Source organism: Coloeus monedula (genome assembly GCF_965178545.1).
Source record: "Coloeus monedula genome assembly, chromosome: Z".
Lineage (NCBI taxonomy): Eukaryota > Metazoa > Chordata > Aves > Passeriformes > Corvidae > Coloeus > Coloeus monedula.
Genome location: NC_138822.1, coordinates 75,331,129 through 75,353,072, shown reverse-complemented (window position 1 = coordinate 75,353,072; position 21,944 = coordinate 75,331,129). Strand labels below are relative to the sequence as shown.

The following is a 21,944-nucleotide window of genomic DNA, read 5'->3' as shown; positions in this document are numbered from 1 at the left end:
TCCTGCATCCCTATTTCTGCCTATCCCCATGTTCACCCCTGTTCCAGTGCCCATGCCTATGCCTATCCCTGCCTCCAATCCCTCATCCCTGCCCCGTCCCCATCCCTCCCGCCCTTGCTTCCATCCCCATCCCTGTCTCTGTTCCGTCCCCATCCATGTGCATATCCCCCACCCCTCATCCTTGCCCCCATTCCCACCCCAGTTCCCGTTCCCATCCCACCACGACCTACAGCTCCTTCCCGCCCCCACCCGTGTCGCTGTCCCCGTCTCCGTTCCCTTTCTTGTCCCTGTTCTACTCCCCTCCTCCGGTACCGCCCAGGGCTTTCCCGGAAAGCAGTGGCAGAGCCGAAAAATAAGTCTGTGAGTCAGTGGCACGGCGCGATTTGTTGCCGCCGCTGCATCCCGAGCTGCATCCTGAGCCGCATCCCGATGAGCCGCCGCGTCCTCTCCGTTGTCGCCCTGCCTGTAGCGGTGTCCTTGGCCGCGGTGGCGGAGGGCTTTCAGGTGGGAATTCCTGCTGGGATACACGCGCGGGAAACTCGGCTTCGGGGAAGTCTGCGTGGGAGCACGCCTGGGGGTCCCGGTGTTCAGGGAGGGACACGAGTGGGAGACTCACCGGAGGGTGGAATATGATCTGGGAGCTGCAGCGCTTGTTAGGGATGGGACACGTGTGGAAGACCCTTCTGCGGGGGGGAACACTCGGCAACAGGAGGGTATCCAGACGCGACCTCCAGCCGAGGGAAGAGATGCTCCAGGGCTGTCCGTGTGCCTGGGAGGGATGTGCGTGGGGATTCCTTCCCTGGTGCAGGAGGCATGCATTTGGAAATCCTCCACTTCCCTCATGAAGACTTGGAGGGAATTGGGGCGGGGGAAGCATGGGGACCCTGCCGCAGGGAGTGACTTGCCTCTGTCTCGGACGGCGCGGTGTGGGAGAGAACAGGCAGTGCTTGGAACTCCAGCCAGAGCCTTGCAGGTGGGATGTGCAGGGCTCTGGCTGAGACTGAGCCCACCGTGGACCTGAGGGCTGTGCCCATCCCTGTGGGCTTCCCTGTCGTGCTGTATGTATGCTGAGCACAGCACAGGTCCCCACAAACACGGGCAGATGTGCCCTGGACTCACACAGCTCACCTGCCAGGGCTACAGCAGGGGTCCTGCCCAGGTTCCTGCCTGTCCAGGGCTCCCGTCTTTCACTTTTCCTCTTCACATCCCCCTTTTGCTTGGCTTACCCCAGCTTTTGGCCCTCTTGACATGGCAGAGATAGCAGCAACTTTATAATTCATGTCTTTTAAAAATGAATGCTAGAGCACTCACAGGACTCCAGCAACACTCTGCAGTGCCACCATCCACAGCCTGACCTGTGTTTTTGTTCTCTTCCAAGCTCTTCTGCCAGAGAGGTGATCACCCTGAGAAGAAAAAGGCCAGCGAGAAAGAGGAAAAGGCAACCACAAGCAGCCAGTGGAAAAGCACAAGGAATATCAAGGTGAGTGCCAGCACCCTGTGGGCACTGGGGGCTGTGGGCAGGGGGCTCAGCCTGTAAGGGCTGTGTACAGGCAGCCCCCAGGGACACGTCTACTCATTCCCAGTCGTGCAACCTGACTGGCTGGTGGAAGAATGATCTGGGCTCCAAAATGCATGTATTCAACGTTGACAATGATGGAACCTTCTCTGGGGAGTACCACACCGCCGTGTCAAGTGCCAAGAGTCCCATCCAGCCATCCCCACTGGTTGGCTCCCAGCACCTGGATAAGGATGAACAGGACACCTTTGGCTTCACGGTCAACTGGAAGAAGTTCTCAGGTCTGTAGCTGCATGACAGCTGTTGTTGGATGGGGTAGTGGGATGGAGAGGGGAGCTCAGGCAGGTCCCAGTGCCCATTCCAATCCTTCTGTTCTCTCTCCTGTCCCCTGTCTCTCCTTCCCCGATCTCTCCCCACTCTGGATGGTGTCAGCAGACAGCAGGACACCTCCCAAAACCATGTTTGAGTAAGGCAGCACAGGGGCTTGCTTTGACAACATCTGTGGTACACAAAATTTCCCTGCAAATACAAGGATCCACACGGGCTCCACGAGCACTAAACCCATGGATGCTTGTGAAGCTCCAAAATCAGCTGAGGTCCTGTTGGGATGCTAACAGCCACCACTGCTTTAGACTCCACAGCTGTCTTTGTGGGCCAGTGCTTCAATGGGGCTGATGGGAAGGAGGTCCTGCACACCTCCTGGTTGCTGCGGGAGAAAGTCGACTCAGAGACAGATGACTGGAAAGCCACCAGGTGAGCCAAGGTACCCCCAATCCATCTGGTATCCCTACCCTGCTACTGGCTGGGCACCAATGAGCTACTGCTTCCCCACAGGACTGGCCGCAACACCTTCACTCGAATGAGCTGAAAGGGGGGAGAAGAATCTTGTTCTAGCCACACTTGGGAGACAGTAGTCCCCTCAGCAGGACCAGCGTGTACCAGCATGTCCTGATGTTACCAGCTCTGGAGGAAGATATATCAAAGAACACCAAATAAAATTAAAGATGTTTAAACACAACCTTGTGCGGTCTGTGGATATGTCCTGGAAAAGCTGGGCTAAAACATGGTGGTGGGTGGGTGTGGAATGAAACTCTCATTCCCTTATTCTGGGAAGAGACTGGTCCTAAGGAAGCCCCTTTTCCAGACCAAACAGGATGGTGCATCCCCAAAGTAACCCTCTGACACGTAGTGTGACCAGCAGTCCCTCTTTCCTGTTGAAAGCCAGGGAGGGTAGGCTGGGCAACTCTTCTTCATCCCAAAAACCTGGCTGGGGGGCTGCTGGCTCTGACACTGCCCTCAAGCAGGCAGGTGACTGGTCTCAGCTGTGTTCACACTCCTGAAAAGTGCCAAAGGCTGCTCTGCACCAGCCACACAGGGACAGTAGCTGCAGTACATCCAGCCCAAAATTCTTCCTAGGAAATATGTGATTTACTGGAAAAGCCATGACCAGCAAATTCAGCCTCAAATCTCTGCCCAGTGGATTATGTGACTGACTGAAACTGGCAGTGCCTGTGCTGACGACTTGGGCACCCCTCCAAGACAAAGCAAATGATTTCCAGGAAATCAGCTCTGGGTCTGAATCTGAGCTTAGACCCTGTGTCTTTCATTCTCAAAATAACCTGGGACAGTACTGCATGCCCTGAGCATACTGCCTGGGATTTGACAAACTTAAAAATAGAACTGAGCACTTCCCACTGCTCCCCTGGTTTTTCTGCTGTGAGTGCTGCATGTGGGAGAGCTTTATTAACAGCACCTGTGGCTTTAGTAAGTTTGCCTGCCCTGCATTTTCATCTGCCTTGTTGCACACTTGCATGTGGTTTGCTCCTCACGTCTTTCTCCTTGGCATTCATCTTCCCCATCTAAAGTGGTGCTCTCTTCCCTTCTCAGTGCCTTGCTGGCATTTCTCCAGCTTTTTCAGTTCCCTTACAGCCTTTCTGACCAGAAAGCCTTTACACCAGCTCTCTGCTATGCATGTATGTATCCACACAACCTTTTACATGCTTTTAGAGGAGGCTGAGAATTGGGAAAGTGAGGGGCAGAGGGACCTGCTCTCACCTGAAGTATGTCCAGCTCAGCATTGAGGCACCTGCTAAGCCTTCAGCCTCACTGCATGCATCCTCTAGACCTTGTTATTGCCTTCATGCCAACATTTCCCCAGGGCAGAGCTCTCCAGAGGTTGTGCAGCATTCCCAGGGTGCTTCAGCAAGGCATCGATGCTGACCCCAACTGGAGCATCCTGCAAACCCCGGTAGGCAGACACCATGCCTGTGAGAGGTGTGGTGGGTGTGAGCTGGCAGAGCTGTTTGCAAGGCCAGTCCCTTTATGAGGGCACCCAGCTAAGCTGCAACACATCCCTGGCACCCCTCAGATATGGGGTGACAGGACGTAGGACATGGTGTGCCAGAGGTGCCTGCAGACATCTGGGAGTGGCTAAAGGTGGGGATGTTTCCTCGTGCACATTCAGCATCCGTCAGATCTGGGTTTTATCCAGCTGCAAACCTGCTCACGGTGCTGGTCTGCAAACCCAGCACCATTTGTTTTCATCTATCACGGCCTCATCAGCAAGGCAAACGTGAGCAGGGCTTCCCCTTCAGCCCTGCTGCAGACCCTGAGAGGAAAACCCACTATTTCTGCTGCATGACAAGCCTTGATCAAGGTCATTCACACACTGTGGATGCCTCCAGGGGCAGGGGGAGCTGGCAGAAGCAGGAGGCACCTGCAATCACATGGACATCTGTGTGGCACAGGTGCTCATGCACACAGTGTATCAGTTAAATAAAAACCCTGAAAAATTAATTTATTAGGATCTTGGCATGGGGTGATGCTTGCATAAGGATTAAATCCCTTCAAGCAGATAGTCACTGTTAAAATGGAGAAGGAGTTTCCACTGCAGGGGTCACCCGGCACTTCCATGTCTTGACCACATGTGGAAAAGCGTCTTATGCAACCGTTTCTGTGGGGACTGCTCCTGTCGACCGTTTACAGATGTCTCAACACTGAACATCATGGTGCCCAACATCTCAGTGCAGCTGCTGATCCACCCAAGCAGATGCAGGGAGGGAGCTCCCAGGTCATTCATGGGACTCCATGGCTGGTGGGTTTGGGTGTGTGCCCAGGCAAAACCCAGTACCATGCCACTCTGCAGAGATGACAAAAGAGGAAATTTGATTTTCAAGCCATAACTTCACTGGTGAGTGAGGACACATAGCTCCCATCCCCTCCACTGTTTCTGCGCAGTCCTCTGGTCAGGACCACGCATTGCACTCTGCTCTTCTGCCTCTCTCCATGGCCCTGCTCTAGCTGCAGCCTTGCCAAGTGCAGACTGCCATCCTGAGAGAATGGAGGAGCTCCTTAGTTACATTCTCAGCCCTTCCTTGGGCTGGTTCAGAACCAGGGCACCCTCCCAGATGTGTTCTGCCTCTCCATCCTACAGCTGAGTTCATCACATTTGTCAGTAAAACCCTTTGTGTGGATGAGGGACCTGCATCTTGTCCAGCTTGCCCTACATGGCTCAGAGGTTTACTCACTCCTGCCACTCTGCCCCACCCAGGCTGTGCTGTGGCACCCGTGCTGAGTCCCCTCCACTGCACTCCATCCTGACGGGGCACTGGGTCACTGACCTGGGCTCCAATGTGACCATCTTGGCTGTGAACAGAAAAGGCAACCTCACTGGCTGCTACCAGATGCCATGAATGAGATGTGGGTGTCACTGCTGCAGGTGACACATTTCATGACCCAGAAGAGCCACCCCACCTTTGGAGCTTTTCAGGGGCTTCTCCTTTCCCAGTCTCCCTCCCTCTTGTATCCTCAGAGCTCCTCTGGTCTCCACTAAGATGTGCTTGGAGTATTCCTGCCCTTCCTCTGATGTCCAGCTCAGCTGGGCTCATGACACCATGCCCTGCATATCCCACACCTGTTCAAGGTCCCAGCAGGACAGGAGGGTGGGGAGGGGGAAAGGCTGACCCACAAGCAGCCTTTCCCACTGACAAACTGGCTGCCTAGTAGGGACAGCCCCATCTCAGCACCATCTCATCCCATCCCTTCACAGACTGCAGACTTCATCACCTCCTCCTCAGACCAATGCTTCATAGATGACAGGAAGGAGATACTGAAGACCACATGGATCATTCAAGATGAGGCTGACATGCTCGAGGATGACTGGAAAGCCAGTGGGTGGGCTGCAGGGAGCTTGCCTATCCTGGGGCTGCACCTGTTGGTGCTGCATGGAGTCCATGGGGGAGTGCTGAGCCCTGGGTGCTAGGAGCCAGCTGGGCAGCAAGCAAAGACAAGGGGTGTCAAGATCCCAAAGGCTTTTGGAGCAAGTCCCCAGGATGAGAGTTGAATACATCTCTATAATTTTTTTATTAAAAATGAAGTGCAATTTGAACACTGGATCCTGCTCCCTGAGGAAGAGGAGAGCAGGTTTCCTTGTCTTCAGGCCCAGGAAAGATGAGAAGGATTGTGAAAGCAGGTCTCATCCCTTGTGCTTGGGCAGCCCATGATCCGGACACAGCCAGATGCCACCTCTGTCTTCCCCTGCAGCACTGGCAGTGACACGTTCACCTATTTAGGGCGATGTCTTAGAGGATGTGTCTGTCCCTGGGCCAATGCCAGGCAGTCTGAGCACCCCCATTACAGTCTTGCACCATCAGGAGCCCCTTGGGAAGGGTCGGACAGGGCCCTGCCCACCCTCAAAGCATCATGCATGTGGCAAGGTCTAGGGAGGCACCGGGCACAGGACATACCCTCCCACAGGGACAAGCAAATTTTAATGTCTACATATCTTCCAGGAAAGCCCTTCTCCACTTGGAAAAATTATTGATTCAACAGTTCCTACTACAGCGACAGTCTTAGGTCCCAAACCCAAGGAAAGCCCAGCACAGCCAGGACGAAAAACAGTTTAGAAAGAGCAGCAGACTCTTACAGTGAAGGAGGGGACGGTCACAGGGGTGAGCCCCTGCTGGCAGACACATGGTGATGTCAGGACCGCGGAGCAGAGCTGGCAGGACTGCTCTTGCTGCAGCCTTTAGGCGCAGTATTTAGGTGGCAGCACTGGGTCGGTGGCAGTGGGACAGTGTCAGGCCGTGCCCGCCCCCAGGGCTCCGGCACTGAGCAAGGAACGGGTCGGCAGAGCCTCTTGGACAGTGAATGTGTAAATCATTCCCACATCCCCACCTCCGTGCACAGCCGTGCTCACCGCAGCGTTCCTCCAGCGCTGCCCAGGTCAGGCAGACCCCCTCAGCTCCCCTGACCTGGGCACGCTGACATCAGGACACTCACGCCGCAGCTGCCAGCCGTCATGGCTCCGGTTACAGCCCTATAAAGCGGTTTGGGATGCAGGGCAGGGAGGGAGCTGAGCCGGGCATCGCACGGCCCCGCAGCCATGGGGAGCGGCGCTTTCATCCTGGTCCTCGCCGTGGCCCTGGCAGAGAGTATTGCTCCTGCAGAGAGGAAGGTACAGGGATGGGTGACAACGGGAGCGCGGCAGACATAGCACTGGGATGCAGGAGTTCTCTCTTAAATGCCATTTTAGGCTTAGACAAGCAGGAGAGCTCTGCAAGCACCAAGTCCAGGCAGAGGGCAAGGTATCCCTGGATCACCCTCAGCCACCTGGTACCACCTCCAGAAAGATTTGTTCCCACAAGGGAACCATGCACAGGGCATTCCATCCCTCGGGGTTTGTGCCTGGGAGCACCATACATGTGGCACTCCCTTCCATGGGGTCTGTATCTGGGCATACCGCGCATGCTGCAGGGCTGGGACATTCTGGCCTTGCTCCACCATCCTCTCAGCAGCCAGCAGCACTCTGGGGCAGCATTTCCCCAGACTGGGATTAGGGATAGCCATGTCCTGCACTCACAGCAGGGCTTGTGGCTCCTGGTGTGGGGCAGCAGCAGGGATGGGGTCCCTCTGTGTGTGGGGACAGAGAGCATGTGGCTGTATTCCTTCAGTGCCAGCTTAACGGACTGTGGAGGAATGACCAGGGCTCACTGATGGAGATTTCAGCTTTGAGGGACAACGGGGACTTCGAGGGACAATACCTCACACGAGTCACCCTCTCTGGGGGCTGTGCCCAAATTTCCCCCCTGAAGGGCACTCAGCAGCAGCTTGGAGAGGAGGGCTGGTCCACCTTTGCCTTCACTGTGCGCTGGGACAAGTTCTCCAGTAAGTGCTGGGACACCTGGGGATGGCATGGCAGTGTCAATGGGAACCACACAGGCAGACAGTAGCAATTTTCTTTTGCCAGGAGTTCAGCTGGGTGCTGCTTTGGTGCAGCTAAGCAGCAACACCTGCAGGATGTGGGGCTAAGGAGCAATGCTGGGCTTGGACAGGGCAGCCCCTCCTCACCCAACATCTTTGGGGTGACCACAGTGGGTTCAGACCCTGTTAGCACAAGTGGGATGTGGTGCTACAGATCCTGCCTTGTCCAAGGGAGCCACAAAGAAGGGCAGGACCCCCCAGCATGGGTTTGGTGGTTGTGTGGCCACTGGAGCAGGAACACAGCTGTGTCTGGGAGGGCAGTGGGGAATGGCAGCCAGTTTCCCCGTGGATCTCCCAACAAGCGCTTCCTCCCAGATGCCACCACCGCCTTCGTGGGGCAATGCCTTGTGGATGCAGGTGGAAAGGAGACTCTGACCACCATGTGGCTCCTGCGTGAAGCTGTCGGATCCCTTGAGGAGGACTGGAAAGCCACGAGGTAGTGGTGGGATATGGGGGACACTGATCCCACAGAGATGTCCTCGCTTGAGGAAAATTGGGGTGCATTTAGGGACACCCCATCACTGCTGTGAGCACTGGCAGCTCTGAGTGGGCAGTGTCTGTGGGTCATCCCACAGGAACTCTCAACTTCTCACAGGGTGGGCAGAAATGTCTTCACACGCAAACGCACCACAAAAGGAAAGATCCTGCCGAGTTTGTCCCCTCCCTGTGAAGATGTGTCTTCGTCAGCCCAGTGATGAACCTGACCCCTCAACAAGGCAAGAAAAACCTGCCTCCCAAATGAGAATAAAATTTAAATTCATCAGCTGTGGTTGCCTTTTTTTAAAGTCTGTCCCTGCTACACCTTCTGTCCCCAAAGATACCCCTGCTGAGGTGAGGTCTCACCACTGCACTTCCCCAGGGATGTCTGCATGTCTCCCTGATCCCACCCTCTGCCTTCCTGGGCTCATTTCCCATCTCATCTAAACCCAAACTTCCACCCTGTGTCATCATTTCCTGCCTGCCTGATGGTGGCAGAACTGGCACCAGCATCCTGAATCCAGCTCACTTCCTTGTGGTGCCTTCACATCCATTCCCACCAGACCCCTTCCAGTACTGGGGCTCCAGGCTCTGTAGAGTTGGGCAATGGAGGCAACTTTATCAGTAGATTTGAGGTGTTGATTAAGCACTTCCTTTGTGCTGTCCAGCAGCTCAAGTAAAATGTGCATAAGTTAAAGCTCTCATCCCATCTCATCCTTTACCATCCCCTGGGTTACACTCAGGAATTTTCCCCTTCTCTGCCACTGAATTTTGGCAGTGCCACTCTATTGGCCTCTGCAGACACACGGCAGACTTAGCCAACTCTTTCGACACAAAGCTTTTGGCAGGTCTGTGGGTGAAGAGGAAGCCTCTTGCGGAAGTGTTACAAAAATATCCCAGCCTGAGGGATAACAGCACCGTGGCCACACAGTCCATCAAGCCTGGCCCAGCTCTAGCAAAGCTGCAGCATGGTGCCATGAAGTGAAGGGATGTCTGCCACCACCCTGGGATCTCTAACAAGGTGGCTTGTCCCTGCCAAACAGCACAGAAAGGCAGGAGCTGGTGTCAGGCCAAAAGAACAGACTGTGGCATCCAGGATGAGAGCAAGAAGATCCCCAGGAGAATTTTTTTGAGCCTCTGTGATAGGCCTTGAGTTTGGGACTGAAAAAGACAACAAGGAGGAGGGATGTGTTAGGAGAGAAGTGTTTTCTGTTCAGCCCAGCTTTTGAGGCTACCTAGATGAGAGAGAGATGTGCTGAGCACAGGGTGCCAGGGTGTGCCAGGGCTAGCGTGGTCACTAAGAAGTGCCACCCCAAAGGGGCACTCCCCTGCCCCCAATTTGCACACTGCATCCCTCCCAACATCCCCTGCCCCAAACACAGCTTGTATTGGAAACAGCAGGTGTTGATTCAGGCTGAATCCCACCAGAATTTTCAGCAACCACAGCCATATGCCTGCTCCAGGCATCACTGCAAAGGCATGGCTCAGGAGCACAGGGACAGTGCCCACTGCATTTTGTACATCAGAGGTCCTTTAGGGCAGAAAATACAAGGAAGAAGTGTGAATGCAGCGCTGGTTATCATGTTCTGTGTGTTTAGCAAACACACTTGCTGGGACCTCAGTAATGCTGCTGCAGTTACTTCTTCCTCTAACTCCCATAAAAGTAAAAGCAAAAGCCTCAAATTCAGCAGCTGATACCCAGAAGAGGCTGGAGAAAAGTTTTTGTTTCTGAAGTGAGTGAGCCTTCCCTCTCATGCAGCACTTCAGGATGCTGGTCTAGCAGTGGCACCAGCAAAGCAGGGAGGGGGTGAATGTTGAAATAGGTGGTAATTTCCAGCCTTCGTGCATGGGAGGCAGATTCCCAAAGAAGGTGTTGATTTCCAGGCTACTATAGGGCCTTATAAAAAGCTTGTACTCCCATCCCTCTGCACAGCCGTGTTTATGGCTGTGTTCCTTCAGCGCTGACTAGGTCATGCAGACCTTCTCACCTCCCTTGCCTGTCCCGGGCACCCTGACATCAAGCCATTCATCTCACAGCTGCCATCCTGGTGCTGGTGGGGCTCCAGTTACAGCCCTATAAAGGGGGGCGGGCTGCAGGGTTGGGGGAGCTCTTAGCAGCCTTGCAGCCATGGGGAGCACTGCTTTTGCCCTGGTCCTCGCCCTTGCCCTGGCAGTGTGTGTTTCCCCCGTGGAGAGGAAGGTATGGGGAGAGGTGACAGTGGGGATGTGGTACTGACAGCCTGCTAGACCCCAAATTCTGCTGCTGGGGCATCATAACTCAACAGGGAGCCAGGGCTGGGCTGCTGGAACTGGTGGGAACAGCACTGTGCAGCGCTGATGGAAGCTGTGACAAGGTTGGGAGGAAGGGACTGCTCCTGCAAGGACGCTTTTCATTCCGGGAAATCGTTCAGAGGAAGGCAAACAGAGCTATACTACAGATAGCTCCTGTTTTCATCCCTTGAGTGTAGGAAAAGCAGCACACCTGCTGCTTTAGCATGGGGGGACCCACTCCCTCTTGGGTGGGTGGAACCGTCCTGGACAGCGGCTGAGCTGAAGGCAATCGGTGCTCAGACACGACGCTCGCACTGAGGTGGCAATGCCAGTGGCTCATCAGGTCCGCGGCACACCACTCAGTGCTGCAGACATCTCTGGGCAGAGCCAGGGTGAAGGCGGGGGAGCAGGATGCCCCCCTCCCTGCCTGGGCACTCCAACCCACAGCACTGGCCTTGCAGTGTCTTCTCTCCGGGTCGTGGCGGAGTGACACCGGCTGCCGGATGGTTGTGTCCACCCTGGACAAGGACAACAGATTCTCCGGTTTTTACCTGCCGGGACCTGCTGCTGGCCACGTGGAACTCCTCACCTCACCACTGGAGGGCTCCCAGCAAGACACAGGGCTGGTCCCACAGCCCACCTTCTACTTCACCGTGAACTGGCGGCTCCGAGGTAGGCAGCAAAGGCCATCATCCTGTAGCAAGGATGCCAGCAGGACACAGGGTGACCTTGTGCCTCACTGCCTGACTCACATCACCTTAAACCCTTCCAGACTCAGAGGCTGCCCGGACAACTGTCTTCCTGGGCCAGTGCTATGTAGACACCAACAGGGAGGAGACCCTGCATGCCCTGTGGCTCCTACGAGAGGTGGCTGACAGTCCTGATGAGGACTGGAAAGCCACACGGTGAGTGCTGGGTCCCAGCCACTGCTCTGCCAGGGTCTCCTGCATCTCAGGCTGGAGAAGGGAGAAATCCCACAGGGTGAAGCATGGGAGGACCGTGAGGGTGAAATAGATTTGTCACCAGTGGTGTGCAAGGGCTAAGGAGCATCCGTGTATGGTCTACTCCTGCATGCCAGATGTGCCTCAGTGTGGGGGATCCCAGGATGGGGTCTGGCCAAAGTGGGGTCCCCTTCAGGACCATCTTTTCACTCTCCACAGCAGGGAAAGAGGAGGAAAAGATGCCAGCACCTGGCACAGCCTCTGCTACAGGCTGTTTGAACATGTAGTACCCCAGTCAACCACACAATGCCCTCCTTGGTTTTCCCTCTGTACCCTCCACAGCATACATGATCCCATCTGATTTGGTGTTTTCTGCAGGATTGGCACCAGCATCTTCACACGGATCAAATAACGGCAAGTGGGGAAATCCAGCAGGCTCAGGACGGCCGTGGGTCAGTGCTTCCCTGGACGGGCTCTGCCCGCACCGACATGCTGCACTTAGGCAGCTCTCAGCCCAGAGGTTCATGCTTTCTTAGGCAAGCTCACCAGATGCAAAATAAAGGGTTTCTGTGGGTCTGCAGGGTTTGGCTCTGTTTTCTGCCCTGACTCAAACTCGTGGGGTTTGTCTCACCCAGCAGCCACCCTCCCACAGGGAGGCTTCATGCTACAATGCTGAGGGCAGCAGCGTCCCTGGGGATGGGGGCTGTCCCGGCTCCCCTCCCTGGCAGGGTGCAGCAGTACTGTGCTTGCAAATCTGATGCCGTGCTGTGGCTAACATGGCCCTAGGGGTCACTCCCAGATGTCCCTAGAGATGGGGGACAAGCCGGGCTGTGGCCAGAGAGAAGGAAAAGGCACAGCCCCAGTGTGCTGCCACGGCCAAGTAGTGCGGAGCCCTCCTCATGTGAGCGGAGCAGAGGAAGCTCTCGGGCGCCCGAACGCACGGGGCCGCTGCAAATGACTCTGGCAGAGCTGTCAGCCTCCGGTTCCCAGCCCCAGCGGATGTGCAGCGGTGGCAGGCTGCCAGCTGCCCTCCCATCCCAGGCCTGGGGAAAGCTCCCAAATGCCCCTCCCCAAGAGTCCTTTCTGCACGGCTGTGTCCCCTGAGTAATCCATGGGGGTGTGTCTCCAGCCAGGACCCTGATGTCCACGCAAGCCAGGGAAAGAGAAGAGGGGAAGGCCACATCTGGCACTGGCTGGATTGTTTTAGGCATCACAGTTCGATCTCTCTGCTTTCTGCCTTAGACACTTTGCCAAAGTGGTCCCAACATGACCCTTGGGGGTTCAGCAGGCCCAGGGCCAAGATGCCCAGCTGTGAGAGCTGGAAGGAGGCAGTGGCTCTATCGCTGTATTTCCAGCTGCTTTTTAAACCAGCTTTCAGAATTCTATTAGTTTTTCTGTTTCCACCACTATCCAGCAGCTGGTGCTAGTGGATAAAAATAGGATGGATGATGACACAGGACCCTTGAAGAGGTGGATATATCTTGTTTCTGCTACTGACTGAATTTCCCATCTCTCTGAGAAACCCTAATTCATTTAAAAAAAAAATGGGAAACCTGATTCCTTTAAAGCCATGATCAGGAAGTGTTTTGCACTGGTTACACAGCCAGGCCTTCCTTGGCAATAGAAGGCAAATTTCATTTATGCTTTCACAAATTTCAGTACATCACTACCATAGAAAGGAGATGATACTTTGATACTCGAGGAGTCACCAGGCACAACTGATACTTTAGGAGTCACCAAGCAAAAAAGATTCTGTTTCCATCTGGCAACACCCACCCGGGACTTGCCAAGGACTGTGCAGGACATTTTGCCCTGAAAGGCTCGTGCTTCCAGTCTGCCAGCGTAGTCCCACAAAGCTGACACAGGCACTTGCTGGGACACAAGGGAGATACAGGCTGACCTCAGACATAACAGAAGGAACACAGTGGGGAAGGCAGGCAGGGACCATACTGTTGATCTAAGGCAGAGCGTGGGGCTGTGTGTATGTGAAAGCAGCAAAAATGCACATGCAGACCATGCTCTGATCCCTGCAGCATGCCAGGAAAAAGAACGGGGATCTGCAGCAAAGAGGACAAGGAGGATGGCAGGAATAGCAGGTGGCTCCTCCTCCTCCACTTGATATACTAAAGTCCTCAGCCAAAGAACTCATTATGGGCACTTTTATCATCACTGCCCTTTAACCCAAGGCGTGAGGTCCAGGCTGAGCTTCCTTCCTCTCCCCAGCTCAGAGCTGCTTGCTGTGGGGCTGGCATGACAACACAGAAAGCAATGAAAAATAGCAGATCTGGGTCATTATGAGCTGGGACCATGGAGCAATCCTCCCCAAAACTCCCAACTCCTGGCTCCCTGCCTGCTCTCCCAGAGTTATCTCCCTTCCTGACATCTGGCCAAGCCAGCCAGACTGCTACAAAGAGCAGTACTGACCCCATCACACCCAAGGCAAACACCAGCTCATGTGGCTGCTCCCAACTTTGCTGGCAACACCACCATGTATTACTTCACATGGCTCATTCAATATTGATTAGTGCTGGGTCAGGGACACCATGTAACGTCTGTGACGCTACACACTCTGGCCTTGAACTGCAAAAAATGAAACTAAAGGGGGAACATGGCATTTCACACACTGACCCTGAACTGCAAAAATGAAAGTGAAGTGGGAACGGGACATTACACACCTTGGTCTCAAACTGCAAAAAAAATGAAACTAAAGTGGGGAGAGGCATTACACCCTGGCCTCTAACTGCAAAAAATTCAAGTGTAGACAGGGTCCTTGACCTTCCTGATGCCATGCACAGCACTTCCCTGAGGAAAAAGGTCCAGCGATTCCCTGGTGATGCTCAAGGGCTATCAGCCCTGGCCAGGGTAGAGCTGTGACCTGGCCCTGTTGGGACCATGCTGCTACCTGTGCTGAGGCAGAGCCCCAGGGCAAGCCCCTCCTTGGCTGCCTCTCTTTGCAACACAACATTGTCTCATACCGTGTTTGCTGGGTGGGCTGCAAGCATGAATCTTCCTGCACTCACTGCCTGGCTGAGCTTCCATGCCCTGAAACCCTACTCTGGGCTCTGCAGCCCGAGCTCAAGGTCTGCCAGTGCCTCCCGTGGACCCAGTGATCCCAACCAGACCCAGGGACAAGCCTGAATTTAGCAACCCCGCAGCAGGCAGGGCCCACCCGGTGGCTGTTGCAGCACCCTAGCTCTGCTCCATTTCCTGCGATTGTGCAGCTCCTCATTACAAAAGCAGCGGTGGGGGCTGACACTGGCTCCTCACACTTCCTCCTGGGGAAGCTGCTTGCTTCCGCAGCACTGGGGGCTTGGGGGTGCACGGTGGATGCCGGGTGCTCACCACATGTACATTTCTCCAAGAGTGCTTTTGCACCCTTGAAGTGGGGTGAGAGCAGAGCAGCAGCCCTGCAAACCCACACATGCCTCAACAAGCCCCTCTGCACAGCCACAGCCACGCGGAGTTCCCCTGCACCGATGTGAGAGTGACGGTCCCCAGGCCGCTGCTGGGTTTCTCCCACAAGGCTCCCAGCCCCAGGTGCAGGCCCCAGCTTTCACCCAGCTTTCACCCAGCACCTCGCCAAAACAACCAGAGAGGACACAGTCACACACCACTAATATTTATTTAGACTCTTATTAATAAAGAAGCTATTCATTATTATTCTGACCCAACCGAAGCTGTCCCTACTCGTTGCAGGGGGAACTGGACTAGATGACCTTTACAGGTCCCTTCCAAACCATTCTATACAACTCTATGAAATATCCTGAAGTAGGACAAGGAGATCTCTACAGGTACCACTGAGCTGCACTCTGAGGCAAAGACATTGCTCACCAGCTCAAAGTGTTTCTGCTCAGCCCAGAACCATTGACTGCATCACAAGCCAGCACAGCAAGGCTTGGGCACACAAGGACATGGCTTTGAAACTGTCCTGTGGCCATGAAGGCCTTCAGAAGAGCAAGCAGCTCTGCTGCTCTCTGCTACATGCTGCCTCAGCAGTCTGGCTCAAGGCATGCCTGCTCCCTGAGGCCCAGAAGCCTGCAGGAGATGAAAGGCTCAGCCCTTACAGTAGGCAAACAGCACACATGGCTCAGGAAGGACTCCACTTTACCTTCTCTAGCCAGGCTGGGAGCTGTGGCCATGGCTCAAAAGCTAGCAGGAACAGGTGACATGCTGGATCTGTCACAGCAGCAGGAAGGACCACTCCTGTGAGGGCACTGAAGGTCAACTCGCTCCCTCACACCTGGAAATCAGGCAGCACTGCAGGATTAAGGGGCAGGGACATGGAACAGATGTTTGGGGCCACAATACAGACTAAGAAGTGCCTGTTCATCTCCAGCTGGGCAGTGAAGAAGCAGGGCAGTGGCCTCCACCACCAACTGCATCCAGTCAGACCAAGTACCAGCACCTCAGCCCAGCTTCCTCCAGCCTCCTGGCCGCAGCCCATCCCCACAAGCCACCAGATGTGCTTTGGGCTGCAAGCCACATCAGCAGCCATAGTGAAGTTCTCAGAATTTCCTGTCCCATCTCAGATGGAGCCTGATACAAACATAAAATGTCAGAATGATTCCTCCCTGGTAAACCCTCTGAGCTGCTGGTAATCAGGAGAGTACTCAGAAGGAATGCTCGGATAGATAATCTGTTAGTGCAGCTCTGTCCCTGCCCCATGGGGTGCCTGGTATCATCCCAAGGAGCAGGATGCAGCATTGGTCACATCTCGTTGGCATGGTGCTGCTGGATGAGAACTCTGTCAGGGTGTTCCACCCACTCCTGACCCTTGCCTTTCCACGGCACCAGCACTGCTGCTGGCAAAGGGTCACTCTGGGGTGGGTCTGGCTCAGAGCCTGCTGCTGCCGGAGGGTCAGAGGACGAGTTGCTGTTGAAAGATCTGGGACTGGGGTTGAGTGGACTCTGCCCCTCTTCCCATGACTGACTGAGGTTGCCCGACAGCAAGAGGTCTCCAGGCTCTGGGCTGAAGCCCTCCAGCTCTGTGCTGTGCTGCACATCAGGTGCTCCATGGTTCGGAAACTCGCGGATCTGCCGTGACAGCACTGTAAGAGAGGGAGAGCCAATCCTGTCACTTCCAGCCTCCCACCCTCCTGTGCTGAGTATGGAGCCACCACAGAGCCCAGAGAGAGGACAAACTGTTTAAGCACGACTTCCTCCTCCCATGGGAGGCAGGGAGAGGATGCTGCACAGCTGCCAGGCACAAGCACAGTTTGTGCTCCAAGACGGACCGGATCTCCCCTGTCCTTGCACCACCCCTGGCGCAGGGCCCTGCTTCCAGGCAGGCCTCTGCAACAGGGCTGAGAAAGAGTCCAGAGCTGGGGCGAGACAGCAACCCAAACCTAGTGGTCACCCCAGGCAAGGGGATGCTTAGTTGGAAGTGCCCCAGAGCTCAGGCTGTCTCTGGGGAAGCTGCTGTGCTCTGAAGGGCAGCACTTCACCTGGAGCCACACCTCAGCCCCAACCTGAGCACCTCAGCCCCAACTCAGGCACTCACCCTTGAGCTCCCGCTGTGGCTCTACGCTCCCAGGTGAGTGGATGCTGGGGGACAGAACGAGGCAGAAGGACAGAACCACGATCTAGAAACAGAAAGATCAGCACAGATCTCAGCGAAGGAGATGGACAGGCATCACTGGATGGAATAAACACCTCTCTCCCAAACTTGTGAGGACAGCAGAGACTCCTCCACAGGCACTGGGGCTTGAAGCCACTTACCATGGTGCAGGTTTTGCTTCTGGTAGTTTTGGGGGCTGACCGTCTCACCAAGGCCTGCAGTTTCTGCAACTGCCTGAGCAGTGACCTGCAGGAGAGCAGGAAATGCAGGTTAGCACAGCAGCTGAACCGAGAGCTGCACACTTCCCTCCAGCCTCTGCAGCCAGGGACAGGCCGCAGTCCCGAGAAGAGGAACAGCCCTCCCCACCACATCTCCTGCCAAACCCAACAAGACAAACTCACGTGTTCTGCTTCTGCAGCTGCTGCACCTTCTTCTCCAGTTCATGGTTTTCAGCTGTGCAGGCTGCCACCCTTCCAGAAAGGACAAGCAGAGTGGGGGAAAAACAGAGATTCTGTTGGTCAACAGCAGAGACTTCACATCAGTCACCACCTCTGAGTAGCTGGGGCAGACAAAACTGGTCCTAGGGTCTACCTGGTATCACCTACAGCAAAGCCCAGAGAGCACCTTCTCATGTTTCTTCTCCTCCATGCCAGCTTGAAAGTCCCTGGGCACCAGGCCCTTCCCTTACTAGCCTTGAAGGTCTCAGGCACACAGCCAGCTCTGTGTTGCTGACAGCCCTATCACAGAGCAGGGGAACACAACAGCACAGAGTGCACTGTCCACAAAATCAAGCAATTAGAAAGTCCTAAGGGGGACCTTGGGAGTAGAGTTTCTGCTGGACAGCAAGGCTCAGGAACTCCCTGCTCAGGGACACATCTACCATTGCCTGTTTCCTGCCATGACTAAGGGAGAGACTCATATTCCTCTATAGCATTTTGAATCTATGTTATGATCATTATATTAATACACAGAACTGTCTATTAAGATCTGATCCAATCTGCAGAGGGCCTGGGTGGCCAGAAATTGTAAGCTAAGATGTATCAGAATGCAGGTGATTAGAAACCGTAAGTTAAGTTGTATGATAAATCCTGTATTACACTGCTTATAGATTGTATTACATTGATTCTGCTTGTAGAACAACCATGCCATTCTAATCACAAATCCTGTGCTATACCCATCATAACACGATACAAAAACTCAGTTTTGATTGAAAGTACAATTTAGTGCCATCATCATTCTGCCAAGGATCCCTAAAAGAACATATGGGTCCCTCAAGTGCTGGATGACACTGCCGTGTGACCATACCTGTTTTCCAGGCCATCCACATAGATCTTCCTCCTGCGACGGCTATCCTGAGCTGCCTGCTTGTTCCGGATCTTACGACGCACCTTCCTCAGAACTCGCTCTTCAGCCTGCAAGCAGCATCTCATTAACAGCAATCCCAGGGTGTTGGCAATCCCACCCTCCCACACCCCACACACATCTCAATGCCCAGCCTGAGTGCTTGTGTCCTCTGTCCTTCCCGTAACACTGAATAAACTGCAAGGAAAACTCTGGCCTGCTGATGCAGCCAGCAGTGTCCATGGCATAGCAAAAGTAAAGCATATCTAAGGGAAATGAAAAGCATACAGCTCACAAGCCACTAGGCAAGCAGGAAGAAATAGCTGGAGGCACTTGTGGTGTAACTGCCTCCTGCAAGCAGCCATGAGTAGGGAGACTGACAGCAGCCAGAAGCTGCTGTGCACATGGATGACACCCAGACTCCAAAGGAGGAAAAGGACACCAAGCTTGGATGAACACTGCCGTGAACCTGGACAACAGTATTCCCATCAAGGCACCGTCCTGTAGTTTCCAACGCCTGCACTACCTGACACATTTAAGTGGTCTAAGTCTGTTTGGTTCCAGTGAGGACTCACTTTGGTTAGTGGCAGACAGGTTGGTAACGTAACACCTTCTTTCTCCAGGAGCTGCTTCTCCTCCTCTGTCAGGACCAGCTCTGGGAAGTCAGACTAGAAAACAGCAAAAATAAGCTTACTGAGAATGCAAATACATTCATTCATAGTTTTCAGCTGGAATACAAGGAGTCCACCCAGGGCCAGAGAGGGCATGCAGCAAACACAGAGAACTGGAATCAGCTCTCCCAAGGCAGAGTCATGCTTTCCCTCAGAGATATCCCTCACAGAAGCCAGTCAGAGGAGAAGGAGAGATGTGAGCAGAAGCAAAGGCTGGGGTCCACAGGCATGGGAGTCAGTACCTGCACAATGGCTCCAGGCACAAGCTGGGATTCATCTTCCACAGCAACAGCAATGGGGGAACTGCTGCTCTCTTCAAGTGTCTTGCTTGTGCCTTCCAAACCCACCCATGCCCCTGGGGAAGGAAAGATGAGTCAAATGCCGGGCCTCAGTGAGGCAAGCACCTGAGCAGCCAGCTTTGAGAAGCATGAAACAGCAATTTTACAGCAGCTGAAAGCCTCTACTCTTGGCTCTCTCCATCAATTGCCTGACAACCACCAAAATAAACCAATATGGGGCTGCTTTTCTCTTTTCTGCCTGCAGCCAGGGCAAACAGAGTCCATACACATCACTCACCCAGCTCAATGGTGACATCTCCTACTGCCATGTCAGACCTCACACTTTCCAGCACAGGCCAGTCCTGGTGGAGGGAGTAGTTGTGGTCAACCTGCACAATGTCTCGGCTGGCAAAATTGCTACCAAGGCAATGGGACAGATGCTGATCCTCAGAAATGCTGCTGTCACTGTTGGCAGGCAAATAACCGAGCCTGTCTGGTTCATCTTCTAAAGGGCTCAGCAGTGAGCTGATGAAGTCATCCATCTCCTTGTCCAGGAGCTGCGGAGGAACAGCTTTAACTCAGCAGAGAGACAAACCTCCTAAACCTCAGCTCATCATCAGTTCCTCACAAAGAACTTACCTCAGGCATTGGCAGGCCCCAGTCTTCCAGCAGACCGTTCTGCTCCTCTGGGATTTCAGGGCAGGGAGCATCGTCCTTCAGGAGAAAGTCAAGCAGATCCACATCTGCCAGGGCATCCATTTCCTCTGGGCACGACATCTGAGCAGGACACCCAAAGTGAGCACAGGCACAAGGGGAGACAGCAGCCTTGCTTTAAGATGTCCCTCAGACCCTACAGACAAAGCATCCCCTTGCAATGTCAACAGCAGGGACAGCCACTTCACAACTACTTCCCCAGCAAGGCTATTACAGCACCACCGGTGACAACAATACACTGTCTTCCCCACAAGGTTACTGTGACCCAGCCACAAGAGCCACGCTCCACCCAGAGCACAAAAGCTGCAGGAAGGAGAGGAAAAGTGAAACAATCCCAGACTCAATGGTGTGGAGAGCATGCAAGATCCTGCTGTTCCACAAAAGCCTGAAAGTGCCATACTCCCTGGTGTGCAGCCAGCAGGGAGAACTTCCGGACACAGGAAAATTATTAAGAACAGCCATTGTTGAGGTTTTAACTAAAGGGATTCTGTTAATGATTAAACAATGATCAAATTCTAAGTAATTGATGACTGAACAGAAATTAGATGGTAATCAAATGGTGATTAAGTGATCATTGAAGGGTAATTAACGAGTGATTCCACAAAGGCCCAAATGATGATTTAGTAATTCAGACAGCTGTCAAACACTGCGCTATTTAACACACGTGTAATAAATGAGTGGATATCGTAATAAATAAGTAGCTGTATATATATAAATATCGTTAGTGCACAACATAGCTTTAGGCTGAGTAAAATGCTCCTTACCTCGCTGTAGAGATCAGACACTGGTAAAGTGTCTCTCAGCCCTGAGGAGTGACCTGGAGAGCCGTCCCTGCTGCCAGGGAGGTCAGGGCCCGGCAGCACGAGAGCAGCAGAGCTCAGTGGCTCGGGGCAGCCACAGGTACTTCGAGGGCAGAGTGAGGGACTTGCAGCCGAACGCTGCCCTGGCGCTCGTGCACCTGTGTGGCTGCGGCAGCTTTAGCTTTGTCTGGTCCCAGCTTGGGCTGCTGCTGTTATGTCCTGACAAGACATGGCCCAGGAGCTTCGGTCCCTGAGGAAATGTGGCCTCGCATGGCTCTCACCGGGATCAGCCCGGCCGGCTCGTGGGCGATGCCTGAGCCAAGGCACCACTCAGGCTGTCAGAGCGCGGGCATCCATCACACCTCTCCATCAGCACTGCTAAGGTTTCACATCTAGCTGTCAAGTGCCACGGTCTGAAAAAAAAAAAAAACCCACAAAAAATAGAACACCACCAAAACCACCTGAAACCCCACCCAAAACCAGAGGGCCAGGGCACTCCCCAGCCACAGGGCTGCTGTGCCAGCTTACTGCGAGCAGGGCTGCCAGCAGAAAGTGGCGCAGCAAGAGGAAGAGGAGCCGGGCAAACGAGGGCAATGCCAGGGCCCATCGCTTCCACAGGCTCGGAGGAGTCTCTCCCCAAGAAGCGTGCGCCGAGCAGGCAGCACGGGGAGAACGGGGGCAGGAGGAGCAGGTACGGCAGAAGGAAGGGTAACCACAGGGCAGGGGCAGCTCCCCACGCCGGGACACCCACCCGAGGAGAACCAAACAGCCCCTCTCAGCCCCGGCCGCGAGCCGGACCCCAGACCCCCTGCTCCCCGGACCTCCTGGACCCTCGGAGCCGCGGACCCCCGGCGCCCTCCCGCCCCTCACCTCAGCCCCGCCGCTTCCAACGCACCGCGGTGACGTCACCCCGCCTCCCGGCGGGCCCCGCGCGCACCGCCCCCGCCCCTCCCGCGCTGACGCCCCTATCGCTCATTGGTTGGGAGCGCGTCGGCGGCGGGAGCGCGCGCTGGCGGCGGGAGCGCGGGCGGCCGGGGAAGGGAGGGGATGGAAGAGACGGCTTCAGGGGAGGGCGGCGGGCCCGGGGTCATGCGGGGCCTCGGAGGTGTCCCGGGTC

At 54.7% G+C, this 21,944-nt stretch overlaps 4 protein-coding genes across 4 annotated transcripts; 3 read left to right on the top strand and 1 right to left on the bottom strand.

The window, feature by feature from the left end:
• Positions 1 to 400: 400 nt before the first annotated feature.
• Positions 401 to 2,460, top strand: LOC309584749 (avidin-like). The gene is made up of 5 exons (XM_082300958.1): positions 401 to 504; positions 1,379 to 1,480; positions 1,584 to 1,797; positions 2,149 to 2,269; positions 2,351 to 2,460. The coding sequence occupies exons 1-5, from the start codon at positions 430 to 432 to the stop codon at positions 2,382 to 2,384; spliced, it is 546 nt and encodes a 181-aa protein (XP_082157084.1). The 5' UTR covers positions 401 to 429; the 3' UTR covers positions 2,385 to 2,460.
• A 4,439-nt stretch (positions 2,461 to 6,899) lies between these two features.
• Positions 6,900 to 8,498, top strand: LOC309585170 (avidin-like; the record flags this gene model as incomplete). Its single annotated transcript, XM_082301702.1, has 4 exons — positions 6,900 to 6,971; positions 7,468 to 7,681; positions 8,093 to 8,213; positions 8,373 to 8,498. The coding sequence occupies 4 exons, from the start codon at positions 6,900 to 6,902 to the stop codon at positions 8,470 to 8,472; spliced, it is 507 nt and encodes a 168-aa protein (XP_082157828.1). The 3' UTR covers positions 8,473 to 8,498.
• A 1,884-nt stretch (positions 8,499 to 10,382) lies between these two features.
• On the top strand, positions 10,383 to 11,878 carry LOC309584709 (avidin-like; the record flags this gene model as incomplete). Its single annotated transcript, XM_082300893.1, has 4 exons — positions 10,383 to 10,454; positions 10,987 to 11,197; positions 11,298 to 11,430; positions 11,845 to 11,878. The coding sequence occupies 4 exons, from the start codon at positions 10,383 to 10,385 to the stop codon at positions 11,876 to 11,878; spliced, it is 450 nt and encodes a 149-aa protein (XP_082157019.1).
• Positions 11,879 to 15,123: 3,245 nt separating this feature from the next.
• CREB3 (cAMP responsive element binding protein 3) lies at positions 15,124 to 21,773 on the bottom strand. Its single transcript, XM_082301831.1, has 11 exons — positions 21,698 to 21,773; positions 20,792 to 21,240; positions 19,953 to 20,090; positions 19,612 to 19,870; positions 19,278 to 19,390; positions 18,940 to 19,032; positions 18,329 to 18,435; positions 17,425 to 17,493; positions 17,185 to 17,269; positions 16,967 to 17,048; positions 15,124 to 16,514 (listed from the first exon to the last, which is right to left on the bottom strand). Exons 3-11 carry the CDS (start codon positions 20,088 to 20,090, stop codon positions 16,174 to 16,176), a joined length of 1,287 nt encoding a protein of 428 aa, XP_082157957.1. The 5' UTR covers positions 20,792 to 21,240; positions 21,698 to 21,773; the 3' UTR covers positions 15,124 to 16,173.
• Positions 21,774 to 21,944: the final 171 nt, after the last annotated feature.